Raw genomic sequence first — 17,036 nt, 5'->3', positions numbered from 1 at the left:
CTAGATTTCAATAGTTAATTGCTTTAAAACTAAGAAACTAATAAAATCAATTTATTTTTTACCACTAAATACACAGATAATTTGCTTAAAATACTCTTTGCATATTACCTTTTATTCCTCAATGGATTTTCCTAAATTTTGACATATTTGTAATGCCATTGTTGCTCTATAATTCAGTAATTAAAATTAATTTTAACATGTATTAGGAAAGGGAGCCATTTTACCCTTTTTCTTGAGTTTCTATAATTCTCCATTTGCTTTAAAAAATTCCTATTAGCTAATGTAGAAGTTTAAGAAGCTCAAATTTTTGTGTGGAGATAGGGTGGAAGTGAAGGAATTAGTTCAGAAGGATGGGAATACTTAACCTAGATTTATAGGTGAAAGCTATGATAAGACAGTTTTCAGTTGATAATAGAGAGGCAGCTTTCTGTTGAAATCAGTACAGCAGAGAGAGAATTCTCTGTCTCAAGAACTAGCTGAAAGGACATATGCATCAGAAGAGCGATTAGACTAAATCGCCTTGAAGTTGCTTCCAACGTGGAGATAACATAGTTCTGGTTCAATTTAATGTGTTAATTTATTTGAAATAGAATTTGAGTGCTGTGGATAAACATAGCAAATGCTGAACTGAAAGTAGTAAAGCAGGGAACCGTAGGAGTAAAATGAAGGGATAAAATAATTTTAAATAAGACCTGCTGCTTAAACAGTTTTTACATAACCAGTTTGTATTGGTGTTGGGTTTTAAACATCGTGGTTGTATAATTATTATCTTCTGATGTTATCAGTTCGGGGTTTTATTCCATTTTATTCATAGACATAAATAGTAATAGTGAACAATTGAGAAAGAAAATAAAGTATGGCTCCTCATTTTTTTCCTGTCACTCTGAATTTGTAATTTTATTTAGGTTTAAAATTAACAGTTTTTATAAATTTATAATTTTTGAAATGGGAAGAATAAACTCTCTCACATTGAAGGCATTTGAACTTCCAATAGAATTTTTAATAACTTCATTATCGTTCTAGCTTTCTGAGGGCTAACTAGGGAGAAGCCTGTTGACTTTTTCTTCTGTCTTGTCACTATAGCTTTTTAACATAGATTAATTTATTTTTAAAATTACTTTTAAGGTTCTGTTTTGTTTGTTTGGAGACAGGATCTTGTTGTATTGTGCAGGCTGGAGTGCAGTAGCTATTCACAGACACTACCACAGTACACTGCAGTCCTGAGCTCCCGGGCTGAAGCCATCCTTCTGCCTCAGCCTCCAGAGGAACTGGGACTACAGGCATGCGCTACCATACCCAGCTTAAATGCATATAGGTTTTATACCTTAGTCTATTCTAATACCTCAGTAATGATGAAACTGATTTCTAAAGTTTCCAAAATCATTATTTTTGGAGAAATACCAAATACTTGAAAAGTTCCAAGAAAGCATAACCGTGAGATAATATATTAAGAGCCATATATTAGTAAATTAGAAGCCAACTTAGCTGACTTGTACATTAATTGAACTTTCTATAGGTTCTCAGTTCTCTCAAAAGGCCCATAATTTGCTTGTTTAGATTTATCTGCTAATTACACTTTTCAAATATATTTCCATTTCTGTAGCAGTCCTAGATTCGAAAAAATAAATAAAACAAAGTTCTTAGTGTTAAGTATAGAGGATGATACACAACACTTTTAAGATACTATGTGTGTTCATTATTGATGCTGTATTACAATTATTTCATTTAAATGCATATTTTCCTTTTATATTGAATGTTACAGTCATAAGTGCATAGTGTGCTTAGTTCCAGTCTATGGCTTTTGCCAGAAAATCTTCCTTAACTTGAATACCTCGTATTGTGTATGATAAGACGACATCTGCAAACCTTGCAGTCAATACTGGATATTACAGACCTAGATATCAATAGTATATCAGCAGACAAAAATTCCTTTATACATTTCCTTTTAAAGAGCATAACTGATGAAGTCTTTAAAAGAAACCTTTGTAATATAGAGTGAATATTTAACTGTATCAATGTGAATGAATAATAACATAGCTTAACATTTTAACTACTAACTTTACCTATTTAAAGGTTAGATGATAGTGCATTTTGGTTGATAATATGCAATTGAAACTGTTACATAAAATAATCTTGGGCACATTACTTAAATTCCTTAGTTGTGCATTTATTTATCTGTAATTTCAAGTTGTTAGAATCAATAATCCCTGATGTTGCTTCTGAATCTTAACAAGCTACGTTCAATAGTCTAATAGAAAATGGCATTCTTAGAAAAGTTTTGTTGTATTTTATCTATATGACCTCTAGGGGGCACCAAAAGATCTAATTGCAGGCATTGCCTGGTAGATTCCAGCAGGTAATCATCCAGTTTTTTACAATCTAACAGGTGTGTGGAGAAATGCGCTATCAGCTGAATAAAACCAACATGGAGAAGGATGAGGCAGAAAAGGAGCACAGAGAGTTCAGAGCAAAAACTAACAGGGATCTTGAAATTAAAGATCAGGTAAGAGAGGACACAGCATAATTGCAGCAATTATAGATATGAGTAACATTCTTTCTCAAGTTGATGTTGTTTTAGTCCTAATTTATTTATTTGTATTGTTTCTAACTAATGGGATGATCCAGTTTACACTGTTAGGAAAATTTCTTTTATAGTTGCCTAAAATTATCACCTTTCACATGAAATGGTGAGAATACAACAGCATGCATATAAAATTCCAATCTGACAGGTCATAAATATACATTTGGATATGTGTATCTATTACTTACAAAAGTAAAAAGAAATGTTCTAATGCACAGTTTGAACCTAAAATATACATACATAAAGTTCTTGAAAGATGCCAACTTGAATCCAATTTTAAATGAAAAAGTTTAAAATTCGTAAGATGAGATGAGTTGATATGTAAATATGTCAATCAAATTGATTGTTGGCAGAGTGAAACCAGTTTTAACTAAGATAACCATGAATACGTTTGTTCGTGAAGCCTAAATACAGTGACGTTAGAAATGTTAGTGGATAAAAGCTGCGTACTTTAATTTCAGTTTGAACAGATGTTTTATGTTATATCTTTATTGAGATGAAGTAGATAACTCCAATTTTAGTTGACAACATGGATAAAGTTTTTAGAGAGGCAGTTCTAATAGGCTGACTTTTGATTTTCTATTTTAATGTTACAGTACAGGACCTTGAAGGTTTTTATTCTTTGTATTCAATGAAAGCAGGTTGTTTATTCAATTAAAATAGTAAGACTGGGTTCTTAGTGTCAATATTTTAAAATAATTGTTTTAGAATTTAGAAGTAGGTCACTCCAAATAAGTTTTTTTCAAATATGTTTCTAGTTCGAGGTTTTTCATCATATTTTCCAACATATTTTCTCTTTTGAGCCAATGAAGTCTTTACAACAAATGATGCAAAGACAATTGGGAAAGGTATTGAAAATGAAAGTGATAATGAAAATTAGAACAAAAAGCTTTTCACATCATAACTGAAATCCTTAGTACTAAATTAAAATCCTGGCAACCAAAGTAAAATTCTGCTTTTGTACCACTATATTTGGTGTTGTAATGGGTTTTACATTTTCAGAAGACTTTTAATTATTAACATGTGCAAATAATGAAACATTTTATTTCATCCAGTTGGGGGCGTGCCTGATAGTGGAATGGAAAATGCTTTCTGTCAGGGACTGAAGGCCTAGGTCTACTAAGTTTATCACAGATAACTTTTCTTTCCTGATATATTGTAATTTTTTTAAAAGGAATCAATATATTGGCATACTTTTGGCCTTTCGTATTACTCTACAGCATTATGACAGCATAATATTTTGGACTAACTGCAAAAATACATCAGGAAAGAGTCTCAGTTATTTAAAATTCCATTATAATTTTCTAGAGGAAAAAAGATCAGGGACAATAGGAGTATAATATCACTTGTAAAGGAATAACTTGTTTAGAAGCATTTGCAATATTAGAAGTATTTGCAGTATTAAATCTCATTTTAATTAATCCATGATGGTATGGAGGCTAAAGTTGCAGGATTTACAAGGAGCAGTTTTCATTTGTAAACATTTTCTGAAAACAGTGAAACAATGGTAGTTTTCATAATGACATTTAGTGGTATGTTTTTAGATAGAGATGTGCCTTTTTTAGGAGGTCACAGTTTTGGAATAAAACCTCTGAACAGTTACAAGATGTTTGTTGTGAAGTGATGTGCTTGTTTCCATTTTTTTTCCCAGACGGAATGTGAGGAAATCTTATAGGTACTCTTTTTAACTGTTTTGTATTGAACAGACAGTTTCAGAAAAGAAGTCGTGGTGTCTCATTCCATGGATGATTTGGAGTAGCAAAGCAGCAATTGTTCTTTGGTCTTTCAGCCATGACCTGACCTTCTGTCTGTGAGACCAAAGAACTACTTTGCTTGGCCACCATCTGCACTCAAGAGAGAAATTTACATTTAACTTTTAAAAGCGGGGCATGTTGAGCATTTATCTGAAATACCTACAATAATATAAAGTAGATTAAATGTTTAAGCGTTGTGTATCTTACAGTTCAGCATCACAAGCAGGCTATCTGTAGGTTTGCAAACAAGGTGTTCTTCATAATATAGTCATTTTATTCATATTTTAGTTCATCTGACCACTTGATACATTTTTAAAGTAGGTGGGAAACTGTGAGATTGGAATGTGTGAGAACAAGAGCTTTTTTGATGATACAAAATAGGGCAAATGGTTGACCACCAAAATAATTTTCCTTGTGACCTGAGCCTTGGCTCTGGCATAATTAGAAGGAAAGGTTAGGAGAGTGACAATGGCAGTCGCTTCCACCCACTTTCTTCTTTTCTTCTTTATATTGTGTCAGGAACTGATGGGCGGATTATCCTTCCCATCAACTCCTTTGTATCTCTTCAGCTTAAAGAATTCCTGTCAGCCTCAGAGGATGCTTCTTGCACCAGAAAAAGAGGCATTTGGTATGGAGGAGAATGTGAAATATGCTCTTTGATTTTTATGAGAAATTTTTTTAGGCAATGGTTATACACACACACACACTTGATCAGGGGAATTTAAAAACATGTATGAGGGTATAGGGAATATTGTAATGAGTCCTCACATTTCCATCACCTACACTCATCATTTTGCCAGTCGTCTTCCTCAGTCCTATTCCATCACTCATCATTTTGCCAGTCCTCCTCCTCAATCCTATTCCATCTATCTCACTTTTTTCTCTCTACTTCTGTCCTCATCGTCACCTTCATCTTCTTCGTCATGTTTTTTCTGCTCCACCTTCTCATCTTCTTCTATCTTCTTCTTCTACCTCTTTTTCTTCTTTTGCAGAAGTATTTTAAATGGATCTCAGACCTTATGGTATTTTATTCATAAATACCCATGTGGATCTATGAAGGATATTTTTACATACTATGTCATTATCATACCTAACAATGTTAACAATACTTCTTTAATATCAAATAACACCCAGCCTATATTCACATTTCTGTGTCTCAAAAATGTTTATTTTACAGTTGGTTTATTCAAATTAGGAGAACAAGTATGTTTTTGTATGTCCAATTTTCTGGTGTTACCCTTTTTAATAGGAAATAAACAGAACTCTTAGTAAAATTTCATCTTTCTTTGTTGTTGTCTGTTAAATTTTGTACATAATGTTTTGATTGTGCTGTATTTTTATAAAATGCCTCATTGTCATTCTAAAGAGGTATAAATTAATCCTGCAGCAAAGTATGTGAAGGAAATGGCTACCACGCAGCATTCCTGATAATCATATCCCAAAAGGAGCTTCCTCGCATCCGAAACCCCAAATTTAGCATTAATTTCACAGCCTTATATTTAAGATTTGGACATGTTGCAGGAGGCCCTAACATGACAAGGATGAGCTGACCTGAAATGAGTGATGCAGAAATAGAGTTTTTTTTGTCAACTTCCCTTTTGGTAAATTAATCTGAGAAGACGATTCTTTATAGCCACTAACCTTTGATTAGGGCCCAGTGCAAAGTGAAAATACAGGACCCTTTTGTTCAGAAAGCAGGAAAGAAGTGATATTAAAAAGAACTAAAATATAAAACATTTTCCTTTCTTCTTCAGTCTCTCTCTCCTTGCCCCTCCTCCCTCACCAACCCAGGCTGGACATGCATTTTTTTTTTTTTTTTTTTTTTAGGACGGAGTCTCCCTCTGTCGCCCAGGCTGGAGTGCAGTGGCGCGATCTCGGCTCACTGCAAGCTCCGCCTCCCGGGTTCATGCCATTCTCCCGCCTCAGCCTCCCGAGTAGCTGGGACCACAGGCGCCCACGACCACGCCCGGCTATTTTTTTTTTTTTTTTTTTTGTATTTTTAGTAGAGACGGGGTTTTGCCGTGTTAGCCAGGATGGTCTCGATCTCCTGACCTCGTGATCCGCCGGCCTCGGCCTCCCAAAGTGCTGGGATTACAGGCATGAGCCACCGCGCCCGGCCTGGGGCGGGAATTCTTACCTCCCTGTCCAGCTCTAAGATGGCAGGGATGGGCACACTTGACTCAATCCTCTCTAAACACACATTCAGGATTCTGCCAGGGGCAAAAGACACAGGAGAACACACACCTCCGCCAGTGACATACGCACCTCCCCCAGTGCCCTGGTCCCACCCTAGGTGGAGGGACCCACCCCAGCAGCAGGGCAGGGCGGGATAGAGGAAGCTGGAGAGGAGTATATTTCTGAGAACTGCCTAGGGCTGCAGTGAGGCAGTGGAAAGATGAGACCACATGTAGGAGTTCAGTCTCCATTGTTCCATCAGAGTACACCTACAAAACACAATTCTAGCCGGACGCGGTGGCTCACGCCTGTAATCCCAGCGCTTTGGGAGGCCGAGGTGGCGGATCACCTGAGGTCGGGAGTTTGAGACCAGCCTGACCAACATGGAGAAACCCCGTCTCTACTAAAAATACAAAAAAAAATTAGCCGGGCATGATGGCACATGCCTGTAATCCCAGCTACTCAGGAGGGTGAGGCAGGAGAATTGCTTGAACCCGGGAGGCGGACGTTGTGGTGAGCCGAGATCACGCCACTGCACTCCAGCCTGGGCAGCAAGAGCGAAACCCTGTCTTGGATAAAAACAAAACAAACAAAACAAAACAAAAACACAATTCTAAGATACGATTGCTAATAATTTCAAGACATTGACCACAGAGTATTAAACTGCAAGTGTACGGGCCCTTCTGAACAGCACATGTGTGACTGCACTGATCACGTGCCCAAGAAACTGCCATGACCAGGGGGATGGGCAAATGGAGATTTTGCATACTAATATATGTGTATCTATCCCCACTCACATATACAGACACATATGCATATTCAATATGCTAATGTGCCCAGTATTCATAAAAAAGTGTTAGCCAACCACAGCTTATAGGTCAAATCTGGCCTGCTTTGTTACAAATAAAGTTTTATTAGAACTCAGCCATACCTACTCATATATGTATCACCTATTGCTACTTCCTGCAACAATAGCAGAGTTGAGGAGTTGTGGTAGAGACCATATAGCCCACAAAGCCTAAAATATTTACTGTCTGACCCTTTACAGAAAAAGTTGCCAATCCCTACCTTGAGTATAGAAATACGACTGTATTTTTTAGGTTTCCTCTGACTTACTGGGATGCTGAGCTTTGAGTTTGAAGAGCCGTGTATCTTAAAGAATAACAATGGTTTTAGAGTATTTTGCAGTATAACAAATGTGCCACATCTTTAGTCTCTTAAAAATCTAATGGCATTACTCAGCGAGTGTATCACTGATAATCATGGCATTTTCTTATTAGTGGCACATGACTTACTAGTGGCTTGGATGGGAGTGTAAATAACGTATTATTTTATATTTACAATTTTGTTTTTAGGTTGGTTCCAATTTTATTTTTCAGAGATAAGAAGGCTGATATAGAAAGCGTCTTTCTTTTTTTTTTTTTTACCGGTACTGTATAAATTATAATTTTGGAGTTGTGGCTACTATTGAGTAGAAAACATCAAGTTTGAAATGACTTTAATGGAGCAATCAAAGCAAATATTTAGGGTGGGGTATCTCTGCAAAAGAAATAGATCCGAAAATTTTGGCTGGAAAAATGAGGGCAAAAGAGGATTTGAAGGTTGCTCATATCTACAGCAGTGATTCAGCACTTGGACACTGACATTAAGGATGGTGTGTAAGGACACAGGAATTATCGCCTAAATTCAGTTGAATTAACTAGACTGTTGGAAGAAGTGCATCTATATTGTATGGCTTTGTGTAAGGAGAAGAAGGCCTGCCTGCAAGCCCTAAAAGTCAGTCCTTTTTTCTTTCTTTTTTTTTTGAGACGGAGTCTCATACTGTCGCCCAGGCTGGAGTGCAGTGGTGCAATCTCGGTTCACTGCAACCTCTGCCTCCCAGGTTCTAGCAATTCTCCTGCCTCAGCCTCCCAAGTAGCTGGGGCTATGGGAGCACGCCGCCACGCCGAGCTATTTTGTTGTTGTTGTTCTTTTTTAGTAGGGACAGGGTTTTACCGTGTTGCCCAGGCTGGTCTTGAACTCCTGAGCTCAGGCAATCCACCTGCCTCGGCCTCCCAAAGTGCTGGGATTACAGACGTGAGCCACTGCGCCCGGCCTATGTCAGTCCTTTTTAAAGTTAGAGAAATATATAAGCAATAAAGAAAAGTTGAAGAATTGTACCTTTTACTTAGAGAAGACTTCACCATTGCTTCACATCTTCAAGGATTTGACAAATTATTTCAAGGAAAAAGTTAAACACCTGATTTGAGTCTTCAATATGGACAGAACAAGAACAAAGAGATTTAACTACAGCAACTACAAATCACAATAGCCTGAAACAAGAATTTTCTGACAGTAAGAAGATTGAAATTGCTGCAACAGGCCATGGAACCTTTTCCCTGGAAGTTTTAGTTTTAAATAGTAGCAGCAATATGATTTACCTGAAGACCCAGCTCATGGACCTCTGAGGTCCAGTTTTCTGTTTGATTCTGGAAGCGTCCTAGAAAGACATCGTTGTATCTTTTAAAAGTGGGTAACAGCAGTGTTAGTCTTTTCTACTTGAAACCTAGCGCTTACAGATTAAAGTAAAATCCTGTTCCGTTCTATTCTCTGCTTTGTGTCTGTAAAGCTATGTACTCTTTTTCAGAAGGTTTTTGGGGAATATGCTAAGATAATGGATGACTTCTCAAGAGCCAGACTTCAGAAACTTATCCAACTACCACCTGCAGTCTCACTTCTCCCTCTACAAAATGACTGGGAGAGGGGCCATTTGGGCCTGCCTTTGGTACATGTAATCACTCGGTCCTGGTGATGACAGAGTTGCTCTCCAGTATTCTTCACACCCTCTTTCAGTCTGTAGACTTAGCACATTCTTGTCCCTGCTCCCTACGAAGACAACAGCAGTTCCAGAGGGCTTGGCTTACCCAGACCAGTATGCTAGACACTGTGGGGGTAATAACTAGGAGACCCAGGTCCTACCCTTAGGGAGTTTATATTCTAGTTGAGGAGTCAGAGTACACATTCGAACATGCCTTAAGAATACTTGCAAAGCAGCATATCGACAAGTGCAAATTAATGTAGTGTGAACTTCATGCTGGCTACAGCCCATGAGAGGGAGAATCTGGTTCCATGTGTGTGATGCAATAAAGCTTTTTTATAGCATCTTCTCTAAGTATGCCCTAAAGCATTGTTCAGCATACTTAGAGAAATTTGTGTTCTTATCACAGCCTAACCAAGAATTCTGAGAAAATTCTTCAGCCTAACATATGTCTAATAAATCAGCCTCTTTTGTTCTTGTCCTGGATGATGCTTGAATGGGACAAGTAGGATTTATTGGATTATACAAATAATTTAGAATATGTTCATTTAATAAAAGTCTAAGTTATTGATTGAACTTATTTTTCTAAAACGCTGTGCCAAATTACTTTCTTCATCTAAAATCATCATGTTGGTAAAATCACAAAATTAGCAGTAAAAAAATATAATTCAATTTTTCTGCATAAAGAAGCAGTTCCAAATCAATCCAGCGAATAATACTGAGTTGGAGATCACTGGGGCATTTAGCATTTAGTCACGTTGTTAATGATTTAGGCAGTTGTTTTCTGAGGCAGGGTATGTATACCTCATTCATAGAAACACTGACTTTTCAATTAACATGCTCAAAAAAGAATCTATTAATTTCTGCTTGTTATTTGATTTTCCAAGAAAGATGATAATGCTATTTAACATAATAATTTATTTTACAAAATCAAATGTATAAGCAGAGACAACACATCTGAAAATAGCAATTTAGGTATATTTAGAAGATAAGAGTACAAATAGGAAATAAAACAAGCTTTCTTAGAAATAATATGCCTTATAGGAGAAACATTAAGAAATAAATGTTTGCCTTTGGATGGGAATAGAAAACCGTAAACTGGACTCTAAGAATATTCCTGTGTGCCCTGAAGAAATATAATGTTTGCTATATTTTCAGTTTCAGTGGATGACATGTATTTTGGTTCTTTGAACATTTTTTTGCATGCTTGTTTTGACTGTAAAAGTTGACTCACCAGCCAACTGCCAACTTGCAAAGTGCCTTCTCAGGTACCAACTCTGCAGTTCTGGTAGCTACCAGGTAGTGACAGTTCTTTAAATGTGTCCATGCAGCCCAACAAGCTGAGAGACATTAGACATAAGACAACTACATATGCTTTCTTTTTGTTTATAGTCCAGAAATATTAGTACCTATATCCAATATAAATATCACTAATTACTACATATGCATACATTTAAAAAAATTTATTGTATAAACATAAGCACATTAACAGAAGCCAGTAATTCCATCACCCAACAGTGCAAATTGTTTTTATTTTTCTGTTTTACCTTCCACTTTTTGTACTTATGCATCTATAATATTTGCAAATATAAATAGATTCTAGTTTTGGTTTTTGCTTTTTTCATTTAACATTATCTTAAGCATTTTTTCTGTGTTGCTCCTTATTCTTCATAGTGATCACTTTACTGTGGCCATTTACATATACCTGTAAGAGAAAATGATAGTAAGTTAGATTTTGAGAACAGCCACTATGACAGATTTAGAGCCCTTTTGCCCTAAACTTCATATGTTGCTTTAATTCAATAACCATATATTATGTGCACTCTACTTATCTATAATCAATTTCTGTCAGAAAGGAGTATGTAAACCAGGTATGCCAATAAATATACGTCAAAGAGAACATAGTAACTATCAGCAAAATGCAAAAGGCATGGGAATTTGGGAGGGGAAAATAACATCCTTGCAGGATGGTTAGAATGTTGCCTAGGGCCAGCCGTGGTGGCTCATGCCTGTAATCCCAGCACTTTAGGAGGCTGAGGCAAGCAGATCACTTGAGGTCAGGAGTTCGAGACCAGCCTGGCCAACGTGGTAAAACTGTGCATCTACTAAAAATACAAAAATTAGCCGGGTGTGGTGGCGCGCGCCTGTAATCCCAGCTACTTGGGAGACTGAGGCAGGAGAATTGCTTGAACCCAGGAAGCGGAGGTTGCAGTGAGCTGGGATTGTGCCACTGCACTCCAGCCTGGGCAGCAGAGCAAGACTCCATCTCAAAAAAAAAAGAATGTTGCCCAGCACGGATAGAAGAAGAAATTTATTTGGTTAGAAGGTTCAACATGGCAGCTTGAGCGAAGGAATGGGGGTGAAAAAGGAGGGTGCATCCAAGAACATATGTGTCTTTTGATTCCATAGCATTTTTGTATAACTGACCTCCATATTTCAAGTGCCACTTCTCTGTTGTAATAGATTGCTCATAGAAAATGGGTTTTAGTAACACTCAGAATCCCAATATAATTGTCTCCTTGTAATATACTGTATGCCCTGCAGTCAGGCACAGAAGTCATGGTATCGTTTGGGAATGTATGCATATGTATTTCATTTGCTTTGTAGTAGATTTTATGTAATGGAAAAATTTTAAGATTTTTCAAATTTCAGATAACATAAATAAAATGTCATTTTATTTACAGTGTTAGAGTCATATAGGATTGTTTTCCTAGAAATAAAGAATTGACAATTATCTTGATTTGTGGAGGATTAGCACATGACTGTTGATGAAAGGTGAAACACAGATCACACAGGGTACTACTTTACTTAAGGACCATGAGTACAAAGACATGACTTTCTGATTTAGCTTTTCCAGCTAATTTCCTGAGCAAACCTCTCGGAGCCTCAGTTTATTTCCCAGTGAAGTGAGAAGCTTGGACAAGTGGTAGCAAAAGTTTTCTCCAGCTCTAAATTCTTACATTTCTAGAAACACAGGAAGTATTTCTTTGCCCCTCTTAATTGTGAATTAAATATTCATAAAATCAACAGAAATTGCATGGAGCCTCAAGTTTTATTCTGTGTTTTCCAGTTATTCACTTTCACTTTATAAACATGACACTTTTGTTAAGATTGTAAAAATGAATTTTGACTGTCATCTGCAATTTTAGACATTGTCGTTATGATTGGTAATAGAACAATAAAATGTCTAGCCTTGTAAAGAGTTAAGTTTACTTACAAGACAGACATCATCTAATTTGCAACAAGGATTAAAGCCCCACTCTGAATTAAAATTTCTACTGGAAAGATTTGAGGCACTGGCAAACTGTCAAAGGTAGTATTGTGTGAGAGTAGCCAGCTTTTGCAAGACCTGTGAAAGTAAATCTCTTCGGCCAGAGTTTCTTAGGTGTGTGAACTTATGATGATCAGGAATACATTGGTGGATTCCCACTAGAGAAACGCACTATTAATAGTTAATGCTTTCACTTTCTGTTTTCACTTGTTGCCCTCATAAATGCAAGCATGGAATGAAAAGCTGTGGTAGTTCTGGACACAGATGACCTAGAATATGATCATCTTAAGATTTTGCTCTGGGAGTTCTTTTTAAAATAAATCATCAAAATGAAACCAAAAACAATTTTGCAATTGTCTTAGAGGTTTTACAGATCCCTGGCATGTTTTTCTGACCCTCACTGGAGTTCAGTATGAGACAGACCACGCTACAAAGAGATTCCTGATCTAACTCTAGGCTGTTCATGAGTGTTAGACACACAGTGTGAGACAGATCACGCTACACAGAGATTCCTGATCTAACTGTAGGCTGCTCATGAGTGTTAATGAGTTGCAAGGTGTTTAGAGTTTTCATATTACTCTTCTTAACAGATGGTCAAGTTAATTTAACTCTTTTTGGTGTTAACATCTGTACTTAAGTGGATTTGTTACACTTACATTTAGGAAAAAGACAAGAAAGCTGCAGGGTCTTTATTTCTGGCCTGCCTTCTGCCATCCCTGAAAATTTCTGGAGTTTCCTATAGGAATGGAAAATTCTTCTTTGTGTAAAATCTCTCTACTTACAACTGAAGTCCTGATACCTTCTCTCTCTCTCTCTCTGTCCCCTACCCTCTCTCCATGGTAATAAATTATACAAGTAGTAGTATTAGCCTTTCTTCATGAGTCAAGCTGTCATTGAAAGTTCCCATTAAAGTGCAAGGGGATGCTCATATCTTTATAGAAAGTGTGGCTGCCAAGGAAACAAGGGAGGTAAAAATAAACTTTTAAGGAGATCTTAAGATGGAAGAGAAAGAATTGTTCTACTCGAAAGATTATTTCAAATGCTACCTTTTCTGTTGGACTCTTCTTTCTTTCTTTATGATTAATATTATTATTTTTGGATTTGGTGTTTTACTCTGTTGTCCAGGCTGGAGTGCGGTGGCACCATCTCGGCTTATTGCAGCCTTGACCTCCTGGGTTCAAGTGATCATCCCGCCTCCACCTCCCAAGTAGCTGGGACCACAGGTGCATGCCACCACACCCGGCTAATTCTTTTTGTATTTTTTTGTAGAGTCAGGGTCTTGCTATGTTGCCCAGGCTGGTTTTGAACTCCTGAGCTCAAGCCATCCCTCCACCTCTGCCTTCCCAAGTGCTGGGACTACAGGCCTGGGCCACTGCACCTGGTGTGGATTCTTCTTTAGCTTGCTTAGAATGTTCTGCAAAGAAATCTGAATTCACTCATATGGAGAGGTGATTGTCATATCCTAGTTTGCATTAGAAACTTTAGGGTGTCATTTTCAACTAAATTTATCGTAGAACTGTAGGAGGGTCAGTGTTTCTTCCCTAATTTACTGAAGGTCCACTATGTGTATAGCGAATTAAGCTATGCAAGGTTTTATATAATAAGAACCAGACATGTTTCATTTTAAAGGCGGCGTCAACACAGACTAACGAATAGGTCAAATATCTGTATGTATTTTTATATCTATATGTAGATATATAGCTTTCTATATATCTTATTAATCTATAACCTTACTGTGACTTACTAATGATTTTTCTTGAGCAGAACCTGAAGTTTGAAGTATCTCAATGCTGAATTTGACATACCATAGACTTACTTCAAAGGCTAGGAGAGCAAGAAAGATGCTAGAATTATCTTTAGTTACAAAAACAAGAAGAGAAAAGAAAAGTAGTGGCGGAGGGGGGTGGTGGGGGAAGTGGGAAGAGAAAATGGGAAAGTCTTTAGAGGAAGACATTCTAAAGGCATTTATACTAAGAAGAATTGGGCTTTTTTTTTTTCCTGTTTATACTGTTTCACCTTAAACTATAACTCAGAAGAGGCAAACATGACCACCTATCCATCAGTATAATAATGCATCAGGATTTTCAGAAGGGAACCACAATAATGGATTTTAAAAAACCATTACTGGTATGAAAATCCCTTTTCCCCTACAACCACTGCTGATTGTCAAAAATAACTTCATGCTAGACATGGTGGCTTACTCCCGTAATCTTAGCACTTCAGGTGTCCCAAAGCGGGAGGATCGTTGAGCCCAGGAGTTTGAGACCAGCCTAGCCCACATGGGGTGACCCCATCTCTACAAAAAAAAGAAAAAAAAAATCAAAAAATTACCCAGGTATGGTGTCATGTGCCTGTAGTTCCAGCTACATGGGAGGCTGAGGTGGGAGGATCACTCACGCCCAGAAGGTCAAGGCTGCAATAAATTGTGTTCATGCACTGCACTGCAGCCTGGGCAACAGAGCAAGACCCTGTCTGAAAAGTAATAATAATATATAATAATAACTTTTATGTACTTTGGCATTTTTCAGAAGATGCTTCTTACCCACATAGCAATGGAATTTATGAAAGTAACTTTTGGGCTGGGTGTGGTGGCTTATGCCTGTAATCCCGGCGCTTTGAGAGGCCGAGGTGGGTGGATCATGAGATCTGGAGATCGAGACCATCCTGGCTAATACGGTGAAATCCCATCTCTACTAAAAATACACAAAATTAGCCAGGCGTGGTGGCACATGCCTGTATTCCCAGCTACCCGGGAGGCTGAGGCAAGAGAATCGCTTGAACCTGGGAGACGGAGGTTGCAGTGAGCTGAGATCGTGCCACTGCACTCCAGCCTGGGCAACAGAGTGAGACTCTGTCTCAAAAAAACAAGAAAAAAAAAAGAAGGTAACTTTTGTCTTTAGTCTTTCCTATTTCAATGGCCACATATAAAGGATGGAAGGAAAGGCCTCAGATAATAAAGAGCAATGGCTTGGTGGGCACCAAGGGTCAAAAAGACTTTAATAACTTAGTCCACCTCCTCCATTCTGTATATGATTAGACTGTGAGTCAGCTGGGAGTAATTACCTTATTTCCATGCAGCCATTTATTTAACTAATAATTAGTGATAACCTATTATGTGTTGCGAACAAATAGGCACAGGGGTTGCAATGAAAAATAAAAATGTATTTACTGCTCTTAACAACTCTTATAGTTTGGTGAGGAAGTTAAATGTGCTGGGGGCTCAGCAAAGGGTGTGGCCTACTGTGGCGGGAGAGGGTCGAGAAAGATTTTACACATTTACAGCCAATTGATTTTCAGCAAGGATGATAAAACTCAATAGGGAGCAAACAGACTTTACAGTAAACGGTGCTGGGAAAACCTGATACCCACAGGTAGAAGAAAGAACTTGGGTTCCTACCTCATAGTGTAGACAAAAATTAACTCAAAATGGATGAAAGACTAAATGTAAGAGCTAAACTTAGAAAACTCTTAGAAGAAAACATAGGCATACATCTTAGTGACTTTGGATTAGGTAATGGTTTCTTAGGTATGATGCCAAAAGCACAAAGAACAATAGAAAAAAATAGATAAATTGAATGTCATCAAAATTAAAAACTTTTGACCTTTAAAGAACATTATCAAGAAAAAAGACAACCCACAGAACGGGAGAAAATTTTTGGTAACTCATGTATCTGATAAGAGACTTGTATCTAGGATATGTAAGGTACATTTACAATTTAATAATAAAAAGACTCCTCAATTTTTAAATGGGCAAAAGATCCGAATAGACTTTTTTTAAAGAAGATATGTTAATAATAACTATATTATTAACAAATGATTAATAAACATGTGAAAAGATGCTCAACATCATTAGCTATCAGGAAAATGCAAACCAAAACCAAGATGAGAAACCATTTCACATCTACTTTGGATAAGTGTAATAAAAAAGACAGATAATAACAAATGTCGGTGAGGATGTAGAGAAACTGGAACTCCCCCATAAGTTGCTGGTAGAATTTAAAGTCATACAGGCTGAAAAATATTCTGGCAGTTTCTCAAAATGTTCAACATAGAGATATCATATGACCCAGCAATTCCAGTCCTGGGTCTATACTCAAGAGAAATCAAAACATGCTACTCAAAAACTTCTACACGGATGTTCACAGCAGCATTATTCATAGTAGCCCCAAACTGCCAATACCCCAAATGTCTATCAACTGATGAATGGATAAATAAAATGTGGGGTGTGTGTATATACATACATATTACATGGCAGTAAAAAAGAATGAAGTAATGATACATTCTACAGCATGGTAGACTTACAATTGAAACCATCATGTTAGATGAAAGAAGCCAGTCACAAAAGACAACATATTGTATGATTCAATTTATATGAAATGTTTGGAATGGGCAAATCTATAGAGACAGAAAGATTAGTGATTGTCCAGGTCTGAAATTGGGGACAAATGGGAGGGACTC

The 17,036-nt window shown here is 37.2% G+C and overlaps 1 protein-coding gene across 17 annotated transcripts in view; it reads left to right on the top strand.

Moving 5' to 3' along the window:
* SDCCAG8 (SHH signaling and ciliogenesis regulator SDCCAG8) overlaps positions 1-17,036 on the top strand; it is a 245,554-nt gene that overhangs the window by 86,244 nt on the left and 142,274 nt on the right. For all 17 annotated transcript variants that reach the window (XM_055380726.2, XM_004028678.5, XM_055380741.2 and 14 more), the window contains one exon: positions 2,387-2,503. In XM_055380726.2, coding sequence (XP_055236701.2) covers positions 2,387-2,503 — 117 coding nt within the window. The remainder of the gene's footprint in view (positions 1-2,386; positions 2,504-17,036) is intronic.

This window comes from Gorilla gorilla, chromosome 1, assembly GCF_029281585.2.
Source record: "Gorilla gorilla gorilla isolate KB3781 chromosome 1, NHGRI_mGorGor1-v2.1_pri, whole genome shotgun sequence".
Classification (NCBI taxonomy): domain Eukaryota; kingdom Metazoa; phylum Chordata; class Mammalia; order Primates; family Hominidae; genus Gorilla; species Gorilla gorilla.
The sequence above is the reverse complement of the archived record's forward strand: the minus strand, read 5'-3'. Positions and strand labels throughout refer to the sequence as shown.